The sequence below is a fragment of the Bactrocera dorsalis genome, chromosome 2 (assembly GCF_023373825.1).
Source record: "Bactrocera dorsalis isolate Fly_Bdor chromosome 2, ASM2337382v1, whole genome shotgun sequence".
Taxonomy (NCBI): domain Eukaryota; kingdom Metazoa; phylum Arthropoda; class Insecta; order Diptera; family Tephritidae; genus Bactrocera; species Bactrocera dorsalis.
Genome location: NC_064304.1, coordinates 54,523,470 through 54,548,615, shown reverse-complemented (window position 1 = coordinate 54,548,615; position 25,146 = coordinate 54,523,470). Strand labels below are relative to the sequence as shown.

Here is a 25,146-nt window from a genome sequence, read left to right as displayed (position 1 = left end):
TTACGAATGAAGCAAACAAATTTGGATCTTCCTGTTTTTTAAAATTTAAAAAAATCCTCTATTGTTTGAAATGGCTGTTGTGGGATGACCAATTCTATGTTATATCTGTCCTGTTTTAACTCACTGACTTCCTTACGCAGAGATTTGACATCCTGGCGCAATAAAGTTATCTCGTTCGCCAATCTGATGAACATGGGTTCAAGAGTCACAGCAAATTTTCGAGATATTTCTAGAAATTAATGAAAAAAAGATAGAAAGTGCATACAAATTTATTATAAACAAATATTTTTACCATCAAATAACACAGCTTCAACTTGTAAAGTGTTTTTATTTCCATTAATCGAATCGTTATATATTGTTTGGAGTGTAGATAAATTTTGTGTCTGTTGAAAGATGTTGTTGAAATTATTATTCTGTTTGTCCGCCATCTGGAAAAAACCCGAACTCATTATTTTTATTAGAAAGAGCAGAGATTTTATTTATATTTTTAGAAAGATGTTCGTAAGTGTCTTGCGAAAGTGTTAAATTTGATGTTTCCCATATGTTGAGAAGAGATGATTCTAGCGGATTTTGAAACATAGATCTCAAATTCAAAACTTAATGACCAATAACTTTGCTATTTATTATTGATGAGACTTTATAAATATTATTTCCAACGCTGTAATAATTGTTTGGGTTGGTTTCTGACAAAAAAGGTATTCTTTTTTTTTTCAAAATTTCTTTGACTTGAGGGATTAATGCTTTGCTCCACAAAACTATTATATAGTTGTACCGATATGTTTTTTTTTTTTTAAGTCTCTTTAATATTCCAAGTTTATTTTCAAATTTGAAGGCGCTGATAGTTTCGCTTGATCCATACAGCAAACAATCATTAGCCAGGTGAGTGAGACAATGAAAGTTGTAAACTGATACAGTAGAGACCCGCTAATCCGGACACGGCCTAATCCGGATTCTACTGTAATCCGGACAGGGGTAAAAAATTCAAAATTTCTATTATGTCCCTTGTAATCCGGACCGACATTCTCTATCCGTATTCTCTAATCCGGATCACATGTTTATTATTCACTACATTCGCTTTTATGATTATGCGTGCGCTTTGTTTCATTCTTATGTGAATCCGCATTATTCTGGAAATTACTTCCTAATCAAACATGGGTGTTTGCTGTAGAAAGAAGAGGTCCATGGAGAAAAACCTCCAAAGAGAGAGTAACATTTCTTGCTTATGCAACCATAAACTTAAAATGATGGTCATTGGAAAGGCGGAAAATCCCAGAGCTTTTAAGAACTGTAGCGATCTTCCAGTTGAAAATTACTCAACAAAAAATGCCTGGATGACTTCAACAATTTTCGTAAAATGGTTTCACGAGTCGTTTGTCAAACAAGTAAAGGATTTTTAAGCGGACAACAACCTAGATGGAAAAGCTATTTTACAAGTTGATAATGCTTCTTGTCACGCATCGGTTGAGCAGTTTAGGAGCGATGATGGTAAAACTATAACCGTATTTCTTCCCCCTACCTGCACAGCTCTTATCCAACCAATGGACCAATTCTTTGGAGAACCTGTCGTCTGATACAGTAGCAAAATGTTGGCAAAAAATTCTTCCCTATACAGGGAATAACGATATAGTTAAAACCGAAAACAATTCCGATGCTGACGAGGATCCAGATGATAGCGTTTTTCTGTCTGTTCTCAAAGAAAAATGGACGTCACAGCGTGAAGATGCACAAGAGCTAACAGAAATAGGAGCTTTGTTGCAGAGAATGGATATTAACAATCACCAACTGCCACAATCTGAAATAAGTGAATGGCTTATTGGAGATAACGACCATTTGCCCCTCCATAGTGACGATTCCTCCGTTGAAGAAGTCGAAAACAATGAACCAAAAGCTAAACATGAAGACGCTATTAAAAGCTTCAGCACCTGTTTACAATGGTCTGAGGAAAATAACGTTGAATCGAACAGTTTGTGTATTCTTGGATCGCTACGGCAGCGAGCAATGGAGGCTAAACAAAAAAGCGTTCGCCAAACAAAATTAACCAATTTTTTCAATTAAATTTAGAATTTATATTACACCCATCCATATTAATCCATACACATTGATAACGTTTATTTTCAATGGATTGTTTTAAGTTTTTTTTTTGGAACATGTGTATTATTTGTTATAATAAACAAACAGAAATTTATAAATATTTTTTCTTAATACATAGTTCTGATACTTATGTCTTTGGTAATCCGGATTCCCTTATATTCCGGATAGGGGTCGGTTTTAATTGATCCGGATTAGCGGGCCTCTACTGTATAGATGCATCATAATACTCAGGCAATAACTTCACAAAACTCTGCAATAACTCATCAGCACACCTATTGTTAGTTTGGCATTGCTTACTGTCCAATAAAATCCTCATGGATAAACTGAGTTGCAGAAAATGCAAATATCGTTTTTCGTCTAAAACAGTTTTTAATACAAACGGCCCAACATACAGCAGAAAAGTTCGAAATTCAGTCGCTTTATATCTTTCGAACTCTTTCAAATCTCTCGTACTTCTCCGGAGTTTTTTTTTTTGAAATTTGAACACCATACGGTGATTTATGTGCTCACCTATGTTTATATTTAAATCAATTATATCATTTAAATATGTTGTTTGACTTAAAAAATCGGTAAGGCAATCTCTTAGGCCGTAATGAACATAATTGCCGCCTTGTATTTGAGTTATAGGTGCATCACGAGGTGTTGGTTTTAAAGTTCTTGCATCCCGTGGTAGATATGGAAAAGTTTTTCGTAAGATAATCAGTAACTCATTGATTGCACTATTTGATATAGTATGCTTAACTGACCAAATAGCAAGATCTCTTTTTATATCCTCGTTATTAATTAAGAGCTCAGCATTATCATTTTCCTCAGAACTGTAAATTTCATTTACTGTTTTATTGATTTCATCACAAATAATATTTGCTTCACTAAAATCATTTTGACTGGAGCTGGCTGCAATATCCTCATCTTCATTATTCTTTTTTTTCTTTTTTGCACTTAATAACAAACTAACAACTTCACTAGACTCATTACGAACACACTGTTTTATATCATTTAAATATGTTGTTTGACTTAAAAAATCGGTAAGGCAATCTCTTAGGCCGTAATGAACATAATTGCCGCCTTGTATTTGAGTTATAGGTGCATCACGAGGTGTTTGTTTTAAAGTTCTTGCATCCCGCGGTAGATATGGAAAAGTTTTTCGTAAGATAATCAGTAACTCATTGATTGCACTATTTGATATAGTATGCTTAACTGACCAAATAGCAAGATCTCTTTTTATATCCGCGTTATTAATTAAGAGCTCAGCATTATCATTTTCCTCAGAACTGTAAATTTCATTTACTGTTTCATTGATTTCATCACAAATAATATTTGCTTCACTAAAATCATTTTGACTGGAACTGGTTGCAATATCCTCATCTTCATTATTCTTTTTTTTTCTTTTTTGCACTTAATAACAAACTAACAACTTCACTAGACTCATTACGAATACACTGTTTTATTTTATATGGCATTTTAAATTATTTTAAGATATTATGTTCACTCTCACCTTGTTAACTTCGTATAAAATTTTACAGTGACAATGAAAATGTGAAGACGCTAACAATCGCGCGACAGAATAACGGTAAACGAAACAGTAAGCTTTGGAAACTGTATTGAGCCTAAGTCTGTTGCAAGTCTGTAGCGAGTGTAATTTTTTTGTAAGTTTCATGTACACAACAGAGCACAGTGGATCCGCTTGTATGGAACAGCGGCCAAAAATACTTTTCTTGACATAGCGGGTTGAAATTCTTTCCAAAAATAAAGATAAGAAATAATAAAAAAATTTGACAAATCAAACGACTATATCCAATAGCTCCCATAGGAATGATCGAAACAAACTTAATAATCTTTTTTTTTTAATAAAATTGAAATTATTTTATTTTATCAACATTGCAGTTATATTTTTAGAAAAATGTTGTTTTACATATACATCCATATCATCAAAAATCCAATATAAAAAAAACAATAAAAGAAAAATTAAGGAAACAAAAATTATATAGAATCATCTAGTAATTCATAAACAGATTTCGACAACGTCGACTTGTATTTTTTGGAAGTTGTCTCTGTCCTGTTATAAAGGGATCTGAGCGCAACAATAGTGCATTAATGACATCTGTGTTTGTTAAAGTACGTGACACTTTCCGACTGTGCTGAAGTCTACATTTTTTTATTTCCTTGTTATAGGACTCTGCAGCTTCCTCCGAAAGCTCTCCAATCGACACTAATGCATGCTCTATCACAGCAGAACCATGTATTAAAACCTTGTGAACGGTTGCCGGCAAATAGTACCATGGGTATGCAGTTATCAGATCTTTAGCTGTATCTAGCGTAGAGTTTAAATTTCTCCGCATTAATTTTATACCCCGATGCCATGGCTTGCAATAATGTTGCACACCTATGAATCAAACATTCATCAATTCTTGTGATTTCGGAACTCAAGGCTGCATTAGAGAAGAAGTTTCTCGCGATATTTCCATCGTTGGACGATCCTCTACCTTCATCTCTCGGTTTGTAGGCGTGTAAACACACACTTATGGGAAGAACCTACATCAAAGGAAACATAAACAAATTTTAGATATTTATATATTAACAGTTTTGCAAAAATATACACAGCTACAAAAGACGAAGACAGACCAAGACAGCACAATAGACAAAAGGACAACTTGAACGGCCTTAGTATTTTTACGATTATACAGACATCTTAGTTTTTCATGAAATACTTTCATGAAATACTTTACAAGGATGTTAATTATTAACATCTCGATTTAAAGTTAACACCTTCAACTTCAAAATGCATTTTAAATAATCCAATTCTGATCACTCTAGCGAACGTTTGATCTCTTTGAAGTTCGATTTTAATTTGACAAAATCACTCTGCACGCAGCTGCGTTGCGAAAATGAACACGTGTTCACGCTTTCAATGCTGTTTTTAGAAAGTCCCGTTAGGTTTTCAGAAAAATGCGGTATGGTATAAAGAAGATTGGACATTTAAAGACAATTGGTTTACATTTTGTTTCAATCATGTGTGGTTGATTTTTTTGATTTTTGGCCTCTGACGGATCCACTGTGCAGAGCTACAAAACTATAGCGACGCCTAATGCCGGAATTACATGTGCAGATATTCTGCATGCAGATCTGCACTATTTTTTCCAGCCAAAACACATGTGCAGTAAATTTTGACAATCAGCTGATTGCAATAAATAATTGAAATTCAAATTGAATTTTAAAAATTTTAAAATGGAAGTGGAAAGAAAAAAAAAGATTGCAACAATTGCTTTTACTTCTAGTTGCCAAAAAGAAATTAATTAATATTTTAAGCTTGTGCGCGATAAGTGATAAAAAAACACGGGTGTGGACGATTCCTATATATGCGGAAAATGAGAGAGAGCTGCATGGTTTTTTCAATAATTTATTCATCTATACAAAAAACAATGATTCCTCTCAGTTCCAAAAGGCTACTCGGATGCAAGTGGATCAATTTAAGCTTCTTCTAAGCTTAATTAAAAGGCGTATAGCAAAACAGTTTCATATACGTCGTCCAATACCAGCAGAATGTCGCCTGGCAATAACATTAGTGTAAGTACATTTTGTTTGTAAATTTTATAATAAATAAATACATATTTTCATCAACTCTTACAATAGATATTTGGCCCATGGAGTTTGCCGCCAGATGTTGGCTTGGGCTTTTCGAGTAGGAGTATCAACAATTGGCAAAATTTTATTGGAAACATCCGCAGCCATTTGGTATGAACTTTCAGGAATATACTTGGCGCAACCAAATGAACATGAGTGGAGGGAAATAGCCGATTCATTTTACATCAAGACAGGAATGCCTCATGTTGTAGGAGCTGTTGACGGCAAACATGTCCAAATCAAGTGTCCGCGAAAATCCGGATCACTGTATTTTAATTATAAGCAATATTTTAGTATTGTGTTGTTAGCCGTTTGTGATAGCAAATATACATTCACCACAGTAGACATTGGAGCTTACGGAAGCCAAAGTGATGGCGGAGTGTTAAAAATCAGTGGTTTTGGAAATAGAATATTAAACGGAACAATGAACCTACCAGAAGCAGAAAATCTTCCACGTAGTGCGATAAAATTCCCATTTTATTATGTGGGAGATGCTGCTTTTCCGTTGACAAAACATTTGATGAGGCCATATCCGGGAAAGTGTTTGGAAGCAAACAAAGACCACTTCAATAAATGTTTATCCAGAGCGCGGGTTACAATTGAAAATACATTTGGCATTTTAGTGGCTAGATGGCGAGTTCTCACTAATTCTTTGGATATATTTCCCGAAAATGCCAATACCATAGTTAGAGCTACATTACTTTTACATAATTTTGTAAAGTTCCATAACGCCGAATTCTATTGTCCCAACAACTTCGTTGACCACGTAAAGTGCCCTGGAGACGATCAAATAATTGCGTCAAACAGTGCATATGTGTTAGTGATGTTCAATCGTGTGTTGCCCGCAAACGTTCAAATTAACACGTCAAACATCAGTTTATTTTTGATCTTGTAGCGAACGGTCGTCATGTCATCGTCGGATGATGATTATCTTTTATTGGCATGTGCTGCAATTCTTATGAAAAAAAAAAAGAAAAATTTTATTATTTTAATTTATTTGATTTGTTTTGATTTTATTTTATTTTATTTTATTTTATTTTATTTATTTTATTTTATTTGATTTTACTTTAATTATTTTAATTTATTTGATTTGATTTTATTTATTTTAAAATTTTACGCTTATTTCACTTAACTTTTTTCTTCTTCACTTCACTCTTTTTCGCTTCACTTCACTTTTCCGCAAGTATGTATGTCCTCTTCGCTTGAAGTCTTCACTGCAAATGAGTCATGCTTGTCAAACATGAGTGGAGACGATCAAATTATCGTCCGTCAAATAGAAATATCAAAAATTTTTGATTTTCATCAAACAGAGCCGACAACAAGTCGGTGTAGCGTACGTGTAGCCGACGAGAGCCGACGACACCAACACAATTAAAGTGTTTGACGCAATTATTTGATCGTCTCCAGGGCACTTAAATGAAAGTGGCATTCTAATTGAAGGGCAGTGGAGACAATTTGTAGAGCCATTACATCAGAGTACGATATTATCAAGCGCTAACGCAAGACGAAGTGCTTTTGATTCCCGAGATCTTCTTAAAAATTATCTATTCTTTAATAAATAAGTAAATAATTCAATAAATCTTAATATATAAAAATCACGTGTCACGTTGTTTGTTTGCGATGGACTCCTAAACTACTGAACCGATTTTAATGAAATTTTTAACACTGTGTGCAGTTTGGTCCAACTTGAAAGATAGGATAGTTTATAACTCTCCATATAGTCGCATTATTTATTTATTGCAAATTATTTGTTTATTATTAGCAAAGAGCTATCCACCAGTTGGTGGCGCTAACAGCGGTATTGAGTGCGGTATGTTACAGTAGATGGCGCTACAAACATTAAAAACATTAAATGAAAATGCGTTGTTTGAAGTTTATATTATTTGTGGTAAAGTTATACGAGTCTATGGCTTCCAAAAAAAAATAAAAATTGGGCGGGGCGAAGTTCGCCGGGTCAGCTAGTGTACTATAAAATAAATATGTCGGTTCTACGTAACCTGTATGGATTTGTATTCCTCAAAATTGTTTGCGCTGAAATAACAAAAACAACAACTACAAAATAAATAAATAACTTTGTACTTTTTTATATATTTTAAATGAATGGGCTTTTATTTAAAATGATAGATGTTATAAAATATATAAATGAAAAACTTATTTTCGACGATTCAATAAAAATTGGTGGAACGTTTGAGAAATTTGGAGTTGTAACTCCGACATTTCCAGGCTATTTAAATTAGCTCCCTCCGCCTGCTTGGCAAGGCTTTCAAAAAATAATTGCATTGCCGATTTCTCCGTGCTACCGACCAATATTTCCTCGGCTAACGTCGTCACTCTTTGAAAGTCTCTATTCGAGCTTTCAAGTAATTCTTCAATTTTACGTTTCCGTCCAGTCTGTGTCTGTGTCTTTGTCTATGTCTGTGTCTGCGTCTGTGTCTGTGTCTGCGTCTGCGGTGATTCGGAAAATATGTTTATATTGACACTGCTACAGGCGGATTCGCCAAAGTCGCTGAGGAAGGAGTCGTCACCTTCTGTCGCTACGGTGCCATAATTGCCTTGTGTGCTGAAAATGCATATATAATAAATAATACAATTATACAAATAAAACAAGATTATACAAAACCTACTTCAAGTTGTCCATTTCAACGTCCTTTAAAAACTGTAGACTCTCCATCCACTTCCACTTTTTGTGTGGCGAATGCACGCCGCTTCCGGATGGTCTCTTTTTAACGTCTTTATAAAATTTATCCCGTAGGGTCCGCCAACGGGCCTTTAGCTTCTCATCTAAAATCATTCAAAACATGAATAAATATAAATTTTCTTTTAGGTTATAAAATTAAAAATTTACCTGGAATATTCAATTTTTCCGATAGCTCCTGAAATTTGGCGTCCCTCAGGTAGCTATTTTTATAATTTCTATGACTTTTGTCATATAGGAACCGGTTTTCCCTCACGAACTCAATCAATTTTTCTTCCATGTTTTATCTCTTTTGTTTATTTTGACTAAACTGACTTTAAAATGTTGCCGGACTTTGCTCAAAAATTAATTATTTGAATGTTGTCAGCACTGCCTCTGCGCAGAGAAATTCAAATTTCACATGCCGTGCAGATCTGCATTGAGGTGCAGAATTTGAACTGTCAAATCAGTACAATTTTTTTTTCTGCACGCAGAATTCTGCACATGTAATTCCGACATAAGTCAAGTACAATCATATTTGTTATGTAGTTACTATGTGAATCATTTTACAAGCACGTTTATAAAAGTATTATTATTTTATAATTAAATAAACCTTTCATAAATATGCTTGTTAAATGTTTTCGAAAAATCATTACAATAAGCTTGTTCTATAACTCTATTGCCGTTCGCTTATGGAAAGGTTTATTGGGAGAAGTCCTAATAGACACAAGCGACTCGTTAGCGGTATTGGGCAGGTTGGAACTTAAAGTTGTTCTTTGGGCAATTGGGTTGAAATACTTTTTCTAGGTGACTTGCAAAGCAATTTGCTTTATTCATGTACAGATCATCACTACGTGCCTAATTAACATTCAACTGTCTTAGAGGAATGTTGGAATCTACTAGTGGCTTGCAAGACTTTTGGGCTTTCCAAAAGAAGTTTTACTTGCTAGAATTTGGACACAGTCTCTTTAATTTCAGTGTTGTGTTCTTCCTCGCGTTAAAGCGCTTGTTTAATTTTCGTACAGCACATTTCAGTTGAAGCAGAGTCTAGCAGAGCCTTTTCTCATTTAAAAGTTTTTTCCTATTTTATTTCTCGTAATCCTTCTAAAACCAACTGATTTATTGTTTATTTTTGAAATTGAATATTCTCATACTTTCATCAATGTTTCTTCCTGCATTTATTTTCCAATCAATATTGATGTGGTTGCTGATATATGTATGTATTTTCTGTATTTCAACCAGCTAGTTTTATGTGATGTTAGAGAAACTTTTGGCTCAAATATCAGAGGCTGTTCGTATAAGTTTATTAGTACAGGAGAAAGATCAGATGATAAGTCTGTACATGTATCAACTGTCATAAGCGATCCATCTATATTTTTGACTACAGCAAAAACTATTAAGTCTGGTACTTTTTTCACTGGGCCAGTAGATAGTTATTATATACCAGGAGATATTATATGCTACTCAAACACGGACGGGAAGAACTGATAAGGAGCATGCATCAGCTTCTTTGTAAAATATGGTCCAACGAAAGCATGCCCAACGACTGGAATCTATCCACAAAATAGCAGACTCCACAATCTGCGTCAACTACCGTGGGATAAGGCTCCACAACATCGCGTATAAGGTTCTATCGAGCGTATTGTGTGAAAGATTAAAGCCCACCGTCAACAAACTGATTGGACCATATCGGTGTGACTTTAGACCTGGAAAATCAACAACCGACCAGATATTCACCTTGCGCCAAATTTTGGAAAAGATCTGTGAAAGGAGAATCGACACACACCACATCTGCTTTCGACAGCATGAAAAGGAGCTGCCTCTATGCCGCGATGTCTGAATTTGGTATCTCCGCAAAACTAATACGGCTGTGTAAACTGACATTGAGCAACACGAAAAGCTCCGTCAGGATCGGGAAGGACCTCTCCGAGCCGTTCGATACCAAACGAGGTTTCAGACAAGGCGACGCCTATCGTGTGACTTTTTCAATCTGCTGCTGGAGAAAATTATTCGAGCTGCAGAACTGAATCGAGCAGGTACAATCTTTTATAAGAGTGTACAGCTGCTGGCGTATGCCGATGATATTGATATCATTGACCTCAACACCCGCGCCGTTAGTTCTGCGTTCTCCAGAGTGGACAAGGAAGCAAAGCAAATGGGTCTGGCAGTGAGCGAAGGCAAGACGAAATATCTCCTGTCATCAAACAAACAGTCGGCGCTTTCGCGAATTGGCTCTCACGTCACTGTTGACAGTCATAACTTTGAAGTTGTAGATAATTTCGTCTATTTAGGAACCAGTATTAACACCACCAACAATGTCAGCCTGGAAATCCAACCCAGGATTACTCTTGCCAACAGGTGCTACTTCGGACTGAGTAGGCAATTGAAAAGTAAAGACCTCTCTCGACGAACAAAAGCCAAACTCTATAAGTCACTCATAATTCCCGTCCTGCTATATGGTGCAGAGGCTTGGACGATGACAACAACGGATGAGTCGACGTTGCGAGTTTTCGAGAGAAAAGTTCTGCGAAAGATTTATGGTTCTTTGCGCGTTGGCCACGGCAAATATCGCATTCGATGGAACGATGAGCTGTACGAGATATACGACGACATTGACATAGTTCAGCGAATTAAAAGACAGCGGCTACGCTGGCTAGGTCATGTTGTCCGTATGGATGAAAACATTTCAGCTCTGAAAGTATTCGACGCAGTACACGCCGGGGGAAGCAGAGGAAGAGGAAGACCTCCACTCCGCTACGTAGCGAAAAGAAGAAACGACTGGCGCGCGGTTGTTAACTCGGCTATAATCGCGTAAGCGGTGTCTACGTCAATTAAGAAGAAGAATCTGTTACAATATTTAACGAAAGTTGAAAATGATTATTCTTACCCCTTTTTAATACATATTGATATTACCACTAGTTTAAGCCGTTATTTTTAAGATTTAGGCTTAGTAATTATATAAAGTGAAATAAAGAACGTCTTGTAATATGAACCGTGGAACCGTGCACACACGTTTTTAATTTATCGGAATATTATTTTTTTCTCCCGTGACAGGCAATTTGGTTTTTAATTATTCGCGCACTCCCAGTGTATATTTTCGCATCTCAAAAACGCTTAAGATTTTTCATGGCGCCCGTGCAGGAACTAAGTGCGTGAGCTTAGTATATAATTTATTTTACTTTCGTTTCGGTAACTAACTATTTTCGTGACTAATTGCCACAAGTGAAGTGGAAAGAAATTAAACCTGAAAAAAACAAACAAACAAATAAAAACTACTTTTTAATACCGCGTAGCTCTTCCTTTACTTCAGACTACTTCTTTTAACCGTCTTGGTATTGATTCGACCAACTTTCTTGTTATGGATGGGTCTATATTGTACCATTCATCCATTAGTATCTGTTCCATTTGGGTTTTATTCGTAAAATGGCGCTGTCTCAGCCTTCTTTTTCTTTTTCTAAATGCTCCCACAGATGCTCTATGGGATTTAAATCTGGACATTGAGCAGGAGTTTTAATTACTCCAGGGCAATTGTATAAAAGCCAAAGCTTTGTATTTAGTGCGGAATGCTTTGGGTCGTTATCTTGGTAAAACTGAAAAGTCGCTCCGATTTCTCTTCAAAATGTCAATGTATTGCATGTGGTCTATAATTTGGCAAATTAGCTCCATTTTTCCAACTCCTGTTTCCGACAAACACCCCCAAATCATAACGCCTCTACCTCCATGTTCCACAGTTGCCACAGTATTTCGCTCTTCCAATTCTGTATTGGGTTTTCTGTACATAATTACTTTACCATCACATCCAAAAAGATTGAATTTGCCCTCATCTGCAAATATCACTAGTATTCCAAAATTCAGCGGGCTTGTTTATGTACGTTTTTGCAAATTTTAATCTTTCCAATCTATTTTTTTAGAGATTATGGCTTTTTGCGCGCAACTCTTCCCCTGTAGTCATTGATTTTCAAATAATTTCGAATGGTTTGGGGTATCACATCTATATTTAGGTTTTTTTGAACAGTTTTGGAGAGAACCGTGGCATTTGTTTTTGGTTCTTTTTTGACCTGGCGAACCAACCAACCTTCGTCTGCTTTAGTTAAGGCTTTTGTGCGACCAGACCTTGGATGATTTTCAACCGACTTTTTATCCTTCCATTTTTTTATAATATAATGGACAGTTGTTCGCGGCCTATCAACTAGTTCTTCTATTTTGGTTTCGGTTAATCCACTTTTAAAATGCATAACGATCAGATTTTTGAATTCTTCAGACACTCCTTTTTTTTTGAGACCCATGTTTACCATTTCACGTATTTTCTTTAAATATCGCTTCTAAATTGAATTCTGCATAAGAATGTTAAAGAAAATATTCAAACCGATCGTAACTTTCACCGTTAATCATTGGAATTCACTCCTCTGCGTAATTTTTTTTGCTTTCATTTTCAGGAGACTTTCGTTTTGGTGCGTTTATGTTTAATTTTGTTGTTGTGATTATCACAAAACTCATAAACTTACAGACTATATAAATGTTTGCTTTAAAAAACACTGTGTTTTGGTTCTTTATGTGTTTATATTAAGAAATATTTCAAAAATATCGAATACTTTCTTTGACCAGTGTATATACGCGTATACGTGACGTGGAGAAGGTGCGGTACAGTGAGTCTGACGTGAATAACACCAAGGAGTTCGAAATAGTCTCGGCTAAATGTGACAAACAAAAAACAAAAGAATATTACATTGTGTAAAAGTGCCGTTAAGAGTTAACCGTGAAGTGCCGTTAAAAACTACGGCGACAAAATACCGCTTATTGAGCCGTAAGAGTAAAGTACCACTATTACTTACCGCTTCCAGTGCCGCTACCAAACCCCATAACTATATAGTGCCGCTAAGTGTCCAGTTTTATAACATCAAATCGCTGCTGTCACAACGTCGCTGCTGCCATCACTCGCTGCTGCCATCAAGTCGCCGCTGCCATCAAGTCGCCGCTGCCATCAATATCTGCTGCCATCACTCGCTGCTGCCATCAAGTCGCTGCTGTCATCAGACCGCCGCTGCCATTAATCCGCTGCCGTCGTGGGAATGAGCTGCTGCTGCATCCTGTGCCAAAGGGACGTAAGCGCCGGCAAACAGCCGAATTACTGAAAGCAGTGCAAAAAAAAAGCAAACTACAACCAAACAAGTGCACTTTCGGTTTTTGGCTCTCCCTTTTCACTTTATATTATATTGTATTGTATGTACCCTAAATACATACATATATATATATATCTTAATACATACTTCTACATATACGTGCGAATTCAAAGTTAATAAGGGATTTTGGGATTTTGCGGTAGCCCTCTATTTTGAAATAAAGGTGAAAAATTCTTAATTGCTAATTAAATTATTATATTTTTCGCAATTTTTTCGATCCGTTCTTACAATTATCGGTCGGTTTTTTATTCAATTTTTGTCGATTCTCATTCGGACATTTTCCGATTAAATTGCTTTATTGTGCTTCTGCTCATTTTGCATAACTCATCGGTTTGGCTTTCGTATACTTGGGAATCGATATTATTTTTTCTCGTTTTCGTAACCGATTCCAAATATATTTGTTGCCAACTTTTATTGCTATTGGTTTGGCTTTCATATATTTGGGAATCGACATATATTTTTTCGTTTTCGTTATCGATTCTTAATATATCTGTTGCCAACCGTTATAGTCTTTCTTTCGTAAATTTAATTTAAACAAGCAAAAATGAGCAAGCCAAAGCCAACTATCGCCAGCCTCTCTCCAAGTAAGGAGTTGATCGACTTAAAGTCGTTAAAGCGTCACAAGACGGTGGCGAAAAATAGTATTTTGCGAATAAAGATGGGCCTTTTAGAAAAAACTAAGTCGTTAGATCCAGTTGAATTGGAATGTCGGCTCGACATATTAAATTCAAATAGTGAAAAGCTAATGAGATGCCAATCTAAAATTGAAAAGATTGACGAAGACGACATGGCCCGAGGGGAGTTAGAGAACATAATTGTTGAAACGAAAGCAATAATTAAAAATATTTTAGCCAAAAATACAACGTCAATTGCCGAAACATCTTTCGTAGCTTCTCACAGCTCAAGGTTCCCTAAAATAAATTTGCCGAAATTCAAGGGAGAGTATTCAGAGTTTAAAAATTTTATGAGTTTGTTTGAGATGGTTCATAATGATCCAAATATCCCAGATATAGAAAAATTTAACCACTTGGTAAATTGTCTATCTGGAGAGGCTCTAGGAACAGTTAAAGCGTTTCAGATGTCGGATGAAAATTATCCGAAAGCTTTGGCAAGTTTCAAAAAAGTTTATGATAATAAATGTTTGATATTTTTCAATACAATATCTAAACTTTTTGAGCTGCCAATCATCCCAAAGCCATGCGCGCCTTCATTGCGATCAATAATTGATGAAGTGTCTGCTGAAGTGTTTGCTATCTCTGGGCGATGAGAAGCAAATAACAAACGCCATTATAATAAATTTTTGTGAAGACAAAGGTGGACACTGCCACCTGATCCAAGTGGGAAGATCAACTTGACTACGACCACTTGCCATTATAGAAGGATTGTGAAGCCACCCTAAATAGGAGATACCAGCAGCTACTTATCAGCAGAAGGAGCATCAGGACGAAGGCCATACCAACACGCAGTACGAGTCATGGGGAGCAACAACAGGTGAATAAGACCACATCGGCGCTAGTTGCTGCAAACACAAGGCAGCCTAGTTGTCAACAGTGCAAATCGAGGGATCAACGTCTAACTACCTGCCCTATTTCCAAGGCTCTTTCGGTGCAACAGAGATTCGAGTTCGCCAAATCGGTACCCTTATGCATAAATTGCTTGCGTAAGGGACATACCGTTTCCAAATGCAGAGCGGATCGTTGCCGCATATGCAATCGATCCCATCACTCGCTGTTGCACCAGTATTCAGTGTCCTTCCCCGCTGCGCCTCATCCGCAATCATCAACCACACATTCCATGCAGCAACAGTAATTTTAGTGAGGACCAGCTGTGGAAATAGTGGATATCCTATTGGGTGCTGAAACATTTTTCGACCTTTTAGCTGTTGGCCAAATTGAAAATGGTTCTAACCAACCAACTCTTCAGAAAACCCTTTTAGGATGGATTGTATCTGGCCAGTAATATAAGTTCTCCTCCCAGGTTACATAGCACATTATGCCAATCAGAAGAAGACTTTACGTCAATAGATTCGGTGGTCCAATAATTTTGGGCTCTAGAAGAATTACCTTCAGATTCAAATGGCATTATAATCACACAAGAACAACAAGAGTGTTGCCTTCAGGACGGCTTCAAGTCAGAATGCCTTTTAAAGCTGACCGTAAGATACTCGGTCACTCCTATGAAACCGCAGTTCGGCGGTTTCAGACCCTGGAGAGAAGGACATTAAAAGATCCAGATTCACAAAATGTATGTGGACTTTATGAATGAATATAGAGCATTGGGTCACATGAGCCCAACGAACAATAACATCCCGAGTGAGTCACACTACTTCATTCCGCATCAATGCGTTTTAAGGCCCGAGAGCACAACAACCAAATTACGCGTTGTCTTTGATGCTTCGAGTCGATCTTCAACTCAAATAGCGTTGAATAAACTTTTGATAGTAAGTCCAACCATCCAAGAAGAATTATATTCAACTCTTCTTCGTTTGCGCTTACATAAGTATGCACTAACAGCGGACATTACTAAAATGTACCGTCAAATAATTATGCATGAAGAAGACAGAAATTGTCAACTTATTGTGTGGAGAGAGCATCCTTCAGACCAAATACAAATTTTTCGTCTTATGAAACCGCAGTTCGGCGGTTTCAGGTCCTGGAGAAAAGGGCATTAAAAGATCCAGAACTTCGCAAAATGTATCTGGACTTTATGAATGAATATAGAGCATTGGGTCACATGAGCCCAACGAACAATAAGATCCCGAGTGAGCCATACTACTTCATTCCGCATCAATGCGTTTAAGGCCCAAGAGCACAACAACCAAATTACGCGTTGTCTTTGATGCTTCGAGTCGATCATCAACTCAAATAGCGTTGAATGAACTTTTGATAGTAGGTCCAACCATCCAAGTAGAATTATATTCAACTCTTCTTCGATTTCGCTTACATAAGTATGCACTAATAGCAGACATTACTAAAATGTACCGTCAAATAATTATGCATGAAGAAGACAGAAATTGTCAACTTATTGTGTGGAGAGAGCATCCTTCAGAGCAAATACAAATTTTTCGTCTTATCACCGTAATATACGGCACAGCGCCTGCTCCATTTCTCGCAAAACGGTGTTTGCAAATGCTCAGTGATGCCAATACAATGAAATATCCCCTCGAAGGCTTTTATGTTGATGACTTATTAACAGGATCCGAAAATTTTGAGTCTCTAGATCTTATAAGAAGTGAAGTAATTAAAATATTAAACTCGGCCGGATTCACCTTAATGAAGTGGTTTTCGAGCCACCCTAAATTTTACGACAGTAATTGTACTGAAAAGTCATTAAGCTTCAATGACAAAAACTCAACTAAAACACTAGGAATCCGTTGGTTGCCGAAGGAGGATTTCTTTCGATTTGTTTTAGATGACAATTTTAATGATCTGCGAGAAACTAAAAGATATATATTGTCAGTTTCTGCTCGCTTTTTTGATCATCTTGGATTACTAGCCCCACTAGTTACCAAAGCAAAAATCTTATTGCAAGAGCTTTGGATCCAAAAACTAGATTGGGATGAATCGATTCCATTGCGCCTTGACACTAGCTGGCAGAACTTTAAAGCCCACCTAATACAGCTCTCATCTATTAGCATTCCTCGTTACGTAAATGTTGAGTCGATTGCCATCTTCCAAATGGCTTCGCCGATGCCTCAATAAGGGCGTACGGATGCTGCATATACATACGAAGCCAATCTGCTAATGCTCGGCAGCACATCTTCTTTCGAAGTTATGGTCAAAAGTAGCGCCTATGTTGAATCGACATTTCGACAAGATTATATTTTGGACAGACTCTGAAATCGTTTTGCATTGGATTAAAACACATCCATCCTCACTACAAACCTTCGTCGCAAATAGAGTGTCCGAAATCCAAGAGTTGACTGACAAAGTACATTGGCGGCATGTGCCAAGGAAACAAAATCCTGCGGATCAAGTGTTTCGGGGTTGTAACGTGGACGAATTGAATAATTCGACATGGTTTGGCGGTCTACAGTTCCTCCTAGAAGACCCTGCATTATGGCCAATTAATAACCACTTCCAGCTCTCACTAGAAGACGAAGCATTAGAGAAGAAGAAAACTACATTTACATTAATTTCGACTGCTGAGAACAATTAAATATTGGACCTCATTGAAAAATTCTCTTCTCATAAAAAATTACTTCGTGTGGTCGCATACATATGGATCAGGCGACCACCAAAATCCTCCATGGGACAAGATCTGACTTCAGAAGAGCTAAACCTGAGTTTTATAAAAATTGCACATGGTCCAACATTCAGAATTTTCGGATGTTATTCAAAAATTGCATAAAGGCAACACCCTACCCGCAAACTTGCAAAAACTCAACCCGTTTTTGCATGAGTACTCGGATTTGTCGCTGTCGTTCAAATTAATCCGAGTAGGAGGTCGCCTATTAAATGCACCTCTCCCATACGATGTCAAATTTCCGCTTTTATTAAATAAAAGTTCGCACTTCGTTATAACGTACGCTTCGTAACGTCACTACGCTGGGGCTAAAGCGTTGATTGCGCTTCTTCGATAACGCATAACGATAATGCCCGAGAAGCTTGCAGTAGAACAGTACAAGCCGAAGTTGCAAAACCAAATAATGGGAAATTTGGCAGTCGAAAGACTTCGAGCCCTACGGCCCTTTCTTATATGTGGCGTAGATTTTTGTGTTCCGATACACAGCCTTGAAAATACGCGGTCGAGCACCCGTAAAAATGTATTTTGCAGTTTTCGTTAGCTTCACTTCAAAAACAGTACATTTAGAACTAGTTTCGGACCTATCTTCTAATTCATTTATTTTCGCCCTAAAAAGGTTCATTGGACGCCGAGGGATACCAACGAAGATGTTTAGCGACAACGCCACCAACTTCGTCGGCGCCGACCGTAAGCTGGGCGGGCTGAAAAAGGCATTTCTTGCCCACTTCAGCAGAAGTGAAGGGATTCGCTGCAGAAGAAGGATTCAGCTTCACCTTTATAACACCGAGGGGGCCGCACTTCGGCGGTTATGGGAAGCCGCGGAAGTCCGCCAAGCATTACGTCATTCCCGTAATCGGCAACGCGCTACTGACCGCAGAGGAACTGTCAACACTACTGACAGAAGTGGAGGCCATCCTCAAATCTCGGCCCCTAACACCGTTGAGCCAGGACCCCAAAGACGGCGAGGTACTAACCCCAGCGCATCTGCTGATAGAATGCTTCCTGCGAGCATTACCTCCAGAGCAGGTGCCAGTGGACCCAGTTCGTTGTTACGAGAGTTGGCAACTTGTTTTCTGTCTCAAGCAACAGTTCTGCCGACAGTGGTCCAAGTGTACCTGACGGGCCTTCAGGAACGGAACAAGTGCCTGCACCACACTCGCAATCTGCAGCTCAACGACCTCGTCCACGAGGACAACGTGACGCCACATCAGTGGGTACTCGGATGCGTCGTCGCAACCGTCGAAGGGCAAGACGGTAAGGCGCGAGTCGCAGACGTGGCGACTAAGGCGGGCACAATTAAGCGTCCCATCCACAAGCTGGCCTTGCTTCCAATGTAGTTTGAAGGAACCTGATCTTGTCAAGGTGGCCGGTGTTACGTCAAGCGACATATCTATGTATCTTTAAAACAAAAATAGTAAATGAATAATAAAATAAAAATAATAAATGAATTGTAAAATATTGAATTATAAAATTAAATTAAGAAAATCTATTATAAAATTCATAATACCAATCTTTTACTTACCCTAATACTTACCATAATCTGTTACAATATTTAACGAAAGTTGAAAATGATTATTCTTACCCCTTTTTAATACATATTTATATTGCCAATAGTTTAAGCCGTTATTTTTAAGATTTAGGCTTAGTAATTAGATAAAGTGAAATAAAGAACGTCTTGTAATTAAAACCGTGGAACCATATGCACGCGTCTTTAATTTATCGGAATATTATTTTTTCTCTCCCGTGACAGGCAATTAGGCTTTTAATTATTCGCGCACTCCCAGTGTATATTTTCGCATCTCAAAAACGCTTGAGCTTTTTCAACATATAAACTAATTTGAAGTATTTAGGTTTACTTACTCACTAAGAGTTGCAATATGAGCATATGTACATTTATAGAAATAGGTAAACAATCATTAATAAATAATTTTTATTTAATTTAAAGATTTTTTAAATATTTAGAATGGAATGATAAATGGTAGACATATAGATTTCTTTGGCATAATTTTCTGTATTCGAAGGTGATTTCCACGAATGCGATTTGATTGATTTGAACCACGAATAGAGACCACGCTTTTCCTGCCATCCACTGTACACGTTTGAGGAAAACGATCAATAGTGCAGTTGGTCAAATTTTGTATATTTTTATGGAAGGATTGAGTAAAAATTCCATTATCGCCATGAAGCGATATAAACGAGATGCTTAGCCGAATTCGGAGGACAAATTGGTAGATGGGTGTAATCGAACCACCATCACGCCCATAAAACACCATTAATCCACAATCTTTAAATTTTCATAACTAAGCCGCAAATTAAGATGCAATACTGTAATTTGGTGCACCGAAATGCAATAACGAAGGAGATCTGTGGTTTGAAAATTTTTAAAAAAGAGACAAGGCCCACCACTAATAGATTTATTATATATGTATATCTTCCCCACCATTAAAGTTATATCTAAAGTTATATCACCAAAATTCTCAATGAAAAAATTGTCCAATACCTCTTGCGACAGTATATAACAACGGTTTTGTTAAAAACGACTAAAAGTCTTATTAATCTTATTTTTAGACTGCACGATGGGTGGGGCATCCACATGTAGGTGAAATCGTATATCTCCGCACCAATTTCAACCAAATTTAGTAAATAAAATTGTAAACGCTATTTTTTAAAGAAAAAATACAGAAACTTTATATTTAAGGAATGTTTATTATAAATAGAAAGAACATTCTTTAGCATTTATTTTTTGGAGATTATTTTTTCCAAAAGTTGACCGCGGCTACGTTTTAGACGATCCATCCATTGAGTCCAATTTTCGAATGATGCTCGTTTTGTTTTGCTCCAAGGCATCAGGCATCAAATAGTCGGTCATCATGGTGCGATAACAGTTACGCTCTCACCAGCATCATTTTTGAAACCACACAGAACTGTTGTAGCTACGGCTGCTATATTTTCCTCACTGTGTGCTGGTCGTAATGGTATGTGGGGGACCTTAACGAAACTCGGACAGCTGTTTGTGTTAATAATATGCAATAATACCAAACAAAGATAAAATTGGGTCAATACTACACCTATCTCCCATATACCTAATATAGGATTTTCTAATTTCCAGTTGGCTTTATACCTTGTACCACATATCTGCCAATATATAAAATATATAATTTAATGCCAAAAATATCAGCTATTATATAATACATACATTTTATTGGGTTAATATCCTAATATCATCAACTCCGATCCTCTGGTTGATTATTTGCACCTGATTAAATTTAAGTAAGATATACCTCATTTGAAGATGAATTTAAAACAAAATATAGTTAAAAAACTAATTGAGTATATGACATTTAATACAATTTACTAAAATATCTTGTAATTCATTGACGGTTTCGTTGAATAATAAATGTTGAATTTTTGGCTTACCAGCATTTAAAACAATTTCTCCGGTTTTGAGTTTTGCAAGTTGTAAGTATATAGTAAAATGTGCGGTTACACCCGTACTTACCCTTTCCTTACTTCTTTTTTTATTAATTGCAAATTTGTCTATCTCAAATACCAAGTTCAAATTGCTTGATAATATGTGAGTTATCTGAAGTGTCACTTAAGTTATTGCTTTATACGAGTACTCTCTACAAAATGTTGCAAAAGTATATCTAAATGGAAAAAGTTCACGTAGTATATTTCAGTATGCCCATATGTCTTTTAAACCCCACTAATTTTGCTAATGTAACCTTTTTATAATAGATTCATCCCTTATTTAAACTTTTCTTAATTTTACTTTCCTTATATTTAAAGGATGCTTACGCTGAACCCGGCCAAGACAACCGCAACATTGCTGGACTCGAACTAGTAGTGATTGTTCAAGACGTACAAGATCAGCCACCTGTATTTACATCAGCATCACCTGTGACTAAGCTAACAGCTGGTATTATCCCAGGCGATAAGGTATGATGCAAAACACTTTATAAATATTCATACACATATTGTTTCCTTATCATATAATATTTGCTCGTTTATTGAATTTTTACATATCTACTTAAATTTTATAATAACTAAGCAAGTAAGGAAGGAAGGATTTAACCGCACATTTTATACTCTCGCAATGTAAAATGATATATGGGATATATATGTATATATACATATATGATATATGATATATATATATATATATATACAAATATACATACCTTTATACATACATATATATACCCTATATATGTACATTTAATTATACATGGTTTTGCTATAAGAGTGATATGGTTTATTTAAAAAAAACACACTATTTGTAAGGAAATTCAATTTTTTTTAATGTGAAGTACAAATCCAACAAAATTATGTCTAATGTTATATATAGCACGTTTAATATTGACTTCTAAAGCCTGAAGAGTGTCTGGTTTATTACTAAAGGCCAACGACTTCAAAAAACCTCACAAGAAGTAATCTAATGGAGTTACACAACTTTTGGGAGGCCATTCAATAATAATAACTAGTAATAACCCCCGATAATCGGGGGACTCCGTTATTTAAAATGAAAAGAGTAAATAATTTTTTTTATAAAAACTCAATTTATTCAAGTACTTCATGGAAAACTACATTCGTAGTGGTTTTATTTTGGTCGCAAGTCTTAACTTTGATATCTTGAGAAGATCGTACTCGACTCAATGCGACATACAGCTGGCCATGCGTAAAACAATCCTCCTTGAGGAAAACACCAACTCTTGCTAGAGTCTGCCCTTGAGATTTGTTTATTGTTGTTGCGAATGCTACAATTATTGGAAATTGGCGACGCTTTAAAATAAAAGGAAGTGTTGATTCGCTGGGCTGTAAATTTATACGGGGCAATAAAATTTGTTTCCCTTGTGATTCACAGGTTAAAATTTCGACCTCCAAACAATTACAATGTAGTGCTTTTACTATCAATTGAGTCCCATTGACCAACCCTTCATATGTATTAAGATTGCGGATTAACATCACAACTGTTCCAAACTTAAGCCTTAACTCATGAGGCGCTACTCCACTGAAATTAAGGGAGTTTAGAAATTCTGTAGGGAATCTGACATGCTCTTGAGGATCTTCAGAAACGACAGTATCCACGCTATAATATACCCTTTCTTCACCGGGCAACATATTTACTATTTCGCTATTTATTATTGTACAGTGATCATTTTTTGGACACAAAATTGCCCGATCCTTCAAATGGTTTAGACTAATAACACCAGACTGAGGCTGAAATACCCAATCCACTAAATTTTCATTTAGCAAAATTAACTCTTCTGGTATATTGATTTTCGACTCTGGAGAGAGCTCTCGACCTTCCCCAACACGTAAAAGAAAACTGTTATATACGGATTCTTTAGAACGCATATTCGTTGATAGTTTGAGACACCTAAAGAATTTCCAAAGTGAGCACCGTTTCAAACAATTACCAACTATAGCGGCGCGTGAGCTTTTGGGCACCACAGGAAGAACTTGCCTGAAATCACCACCTAACAAAATAACCTTTCCACCAAAAGGTACTTCATTTTGGTGAATATCACGTAATAATCGATCTAAGCATAGTAATGCAGTCCCAGGAACCATGCTAGCTTCATCCCATATTATTGCTGTAGAACATTTGATTGCTTTTCCGAGGGTGCTATCTGGTTTAATTAGAGAAACAGAAGAGTCAGTCAAAGGTATTGGAAATTTGAATATATTATGTGCCGTTCTTCCGCCAGGAAGCAAAATAGAGGCAATCCCTGTCCAAGCCACGGATATCACCTTCTATGGTGAATAATACTCTTATAAAGAAAAGTTTTGCCAGAGCCGCCAGGACCATCAACAAAGAATGCCTTTACGACATCGTTGCTACTGGAAATTGCATGGGTTATTTGGTCGAATATAATCTTTTGCTCATGATTAAGCTGTTCCTTTAGTGTTTGCGCGTATAATACTTCATCATCTATATTATAATTCTCATTTCCTGTGTCTTCAGTGGTAAGATCCTCTGCAGGTAACCCAAAGTCTTTTAAAGATGTGTTATGCGATTGGAAAATGTGACTAATATTTCTCAATGCTAAAAGCTCGCTGGTGTTTTCTGAATTATTTCTTAAAAAATCTTCACAAAGATGCAATTTAAATTTTCTCCAGAGCTCTATTGGTGAGGTTGGTTATGCAAATCATTGCAAACATACGTCTCAGTTGCACAGGCATTTTAAAGACAGATGCTTCTTCAAGTGCAGCGGTCCACTCTGTGTCATCCGCTAGCAACTTTCTCTTTACTGCTGATTCCCAAAAAGAAGAGAGATGTTCCCTGTTCACGGTTAATATATCTGAATACGACCTGGGTCCTTTTAACGAAGTAAGCAATAAACGTAAAGCAAAGAGTTCCCGATTTTTTGGATCGACCGTATACATTCTACCAATTGCATTACTCGGTTTTTTTCTTCTTTGCCATGAGCGGGACGCATCTTACCAAGTATAGTACTCAGGAATTTGATAATACAACAAAGTATTCGCAAATGGATCTATCGCATTCAATTTAAAATATGCGGTTAAAGTGGTATCGCGGCATCGAGCAAGGGTATCAGAAATCGCAGCATTATCATCACGAAAATAAATAGTTTGTGAGTTTGGAAAGTGAACGGCTTTTACCATGTGCGACTTTTCTTGCATTGAAAATTCCAAAAGCCTCCAACAGGCTTCAGGGGCGCTAACATATCGAGCGTCTATAAATGTAGATATTTCGTCATGATTATCCACGCGATCAGTTGGGTGTTCAATAATTTGAACTGTTGCGCAAGCATATCCTTTGTAAATATATTTGTGGAGGTATTTAACGCTTTTTATCGATGAACATATTTCGACATTAATATGGGCACTGTATTTTTTGGTCAGATATTTGTTGTATGGGACTATCCATCGGTTGTCTATTTCAATTAAATTTTTATTGGCACGAACAACTATTTTATTTCCATCATTGCGGCGGCGATATTGAGGATAGCCGTTAACGTTTGAAAGCGTATTAGCATGAAAAGTTTTCGGATAGTTTTTGGAGCAAATTCCCGTATCAGTCATGCAGGGCGATGATGGATTAAGTACTCCACATGGGCCATGAATCATACATTTTGAGACTATTTCATACAACTCAGGCTCTGCGTCCTTATTAGGAATCTCAGCGCAAACAACCAGGTCAATTTCAGAAGGCTCGCGAATAACATCTTCTTCGTGAAGTGCTACTAAGATGTGGGCATGTGGTAGACCCCGTTTTTGAAACTCAATGACATTTAGATAGTATTTCACCTTTCCAAACACATTCCTCTGGGAAATATCTTTCATAAGCTCATTGAGCTTCTGCTTAAA

At 36.7% G+C, this 25,146-nt stretch overlaps 3 protein-coding genes across 17 annotated transcripts in view; 2 read left to right on the top strand and 1 right to left on the bottom strand.

The window, feature by feature from the left end:
• LOC105225915 (cadherin-86C) overlaps positions 1–25,146 on the top strand; it is a 244,265-nt gene that overhangs the window by 60,957 nt on the left and 158,162 nt on the right. For 14 of the 15 annotated variants that reach the window (XM_049447988.1, XM_049447991.1, XM_049447993.1 and 11 more), the window contains one exon: positions 21,601–21,750. In XM_049447988.1, coding sequence (XP_049303945.1) covers positions 21,601–21,750 — 150 coding nt within the window. Of the gene's footprint in view, positions 1–21,600; positions 21,751–25,146 lie in introns of those variants that run through there. The other variant, XM_049447998.1, reaches the window with a different exon arrangement.
• On the top strand, positions 4,412–6,607 carry LOC125776346 (uncharacterized). The gene is made up of 2 exons (XM_049448097.1): positions 4,412–5,655; positions 5,722–6,607. The coding sequence occupies exons 1-2, from the start codon at positions 5,543–5,545 to the stop codon at positions 6,605–6,607; spliced, it is 999 nt and encodes a 332-aa protein (XP_049304054.1). The 5' UTR covers positions 4,412–5,542.
• Positions 8,122–8,689, bottom strand: LOC125776376 (transcription factor Adf-1-like). The gene is made up of 3 exons (XM_049448131.1): positions 8,558–8,689; positions 8,337–8,493; positions 8,122–8,272 (listed from the first exon to the last, which is right to left on the bottom strand). The coding sequence occupies exons 1-3, from the start codon at positions 8,685–8,687 to the stop codon at positions 8,122–8,124; spliced, it is 438 nt and encodes a 145-aa protein (XP_049304088.1). The 5' UTR covers positions 8,688–8,689.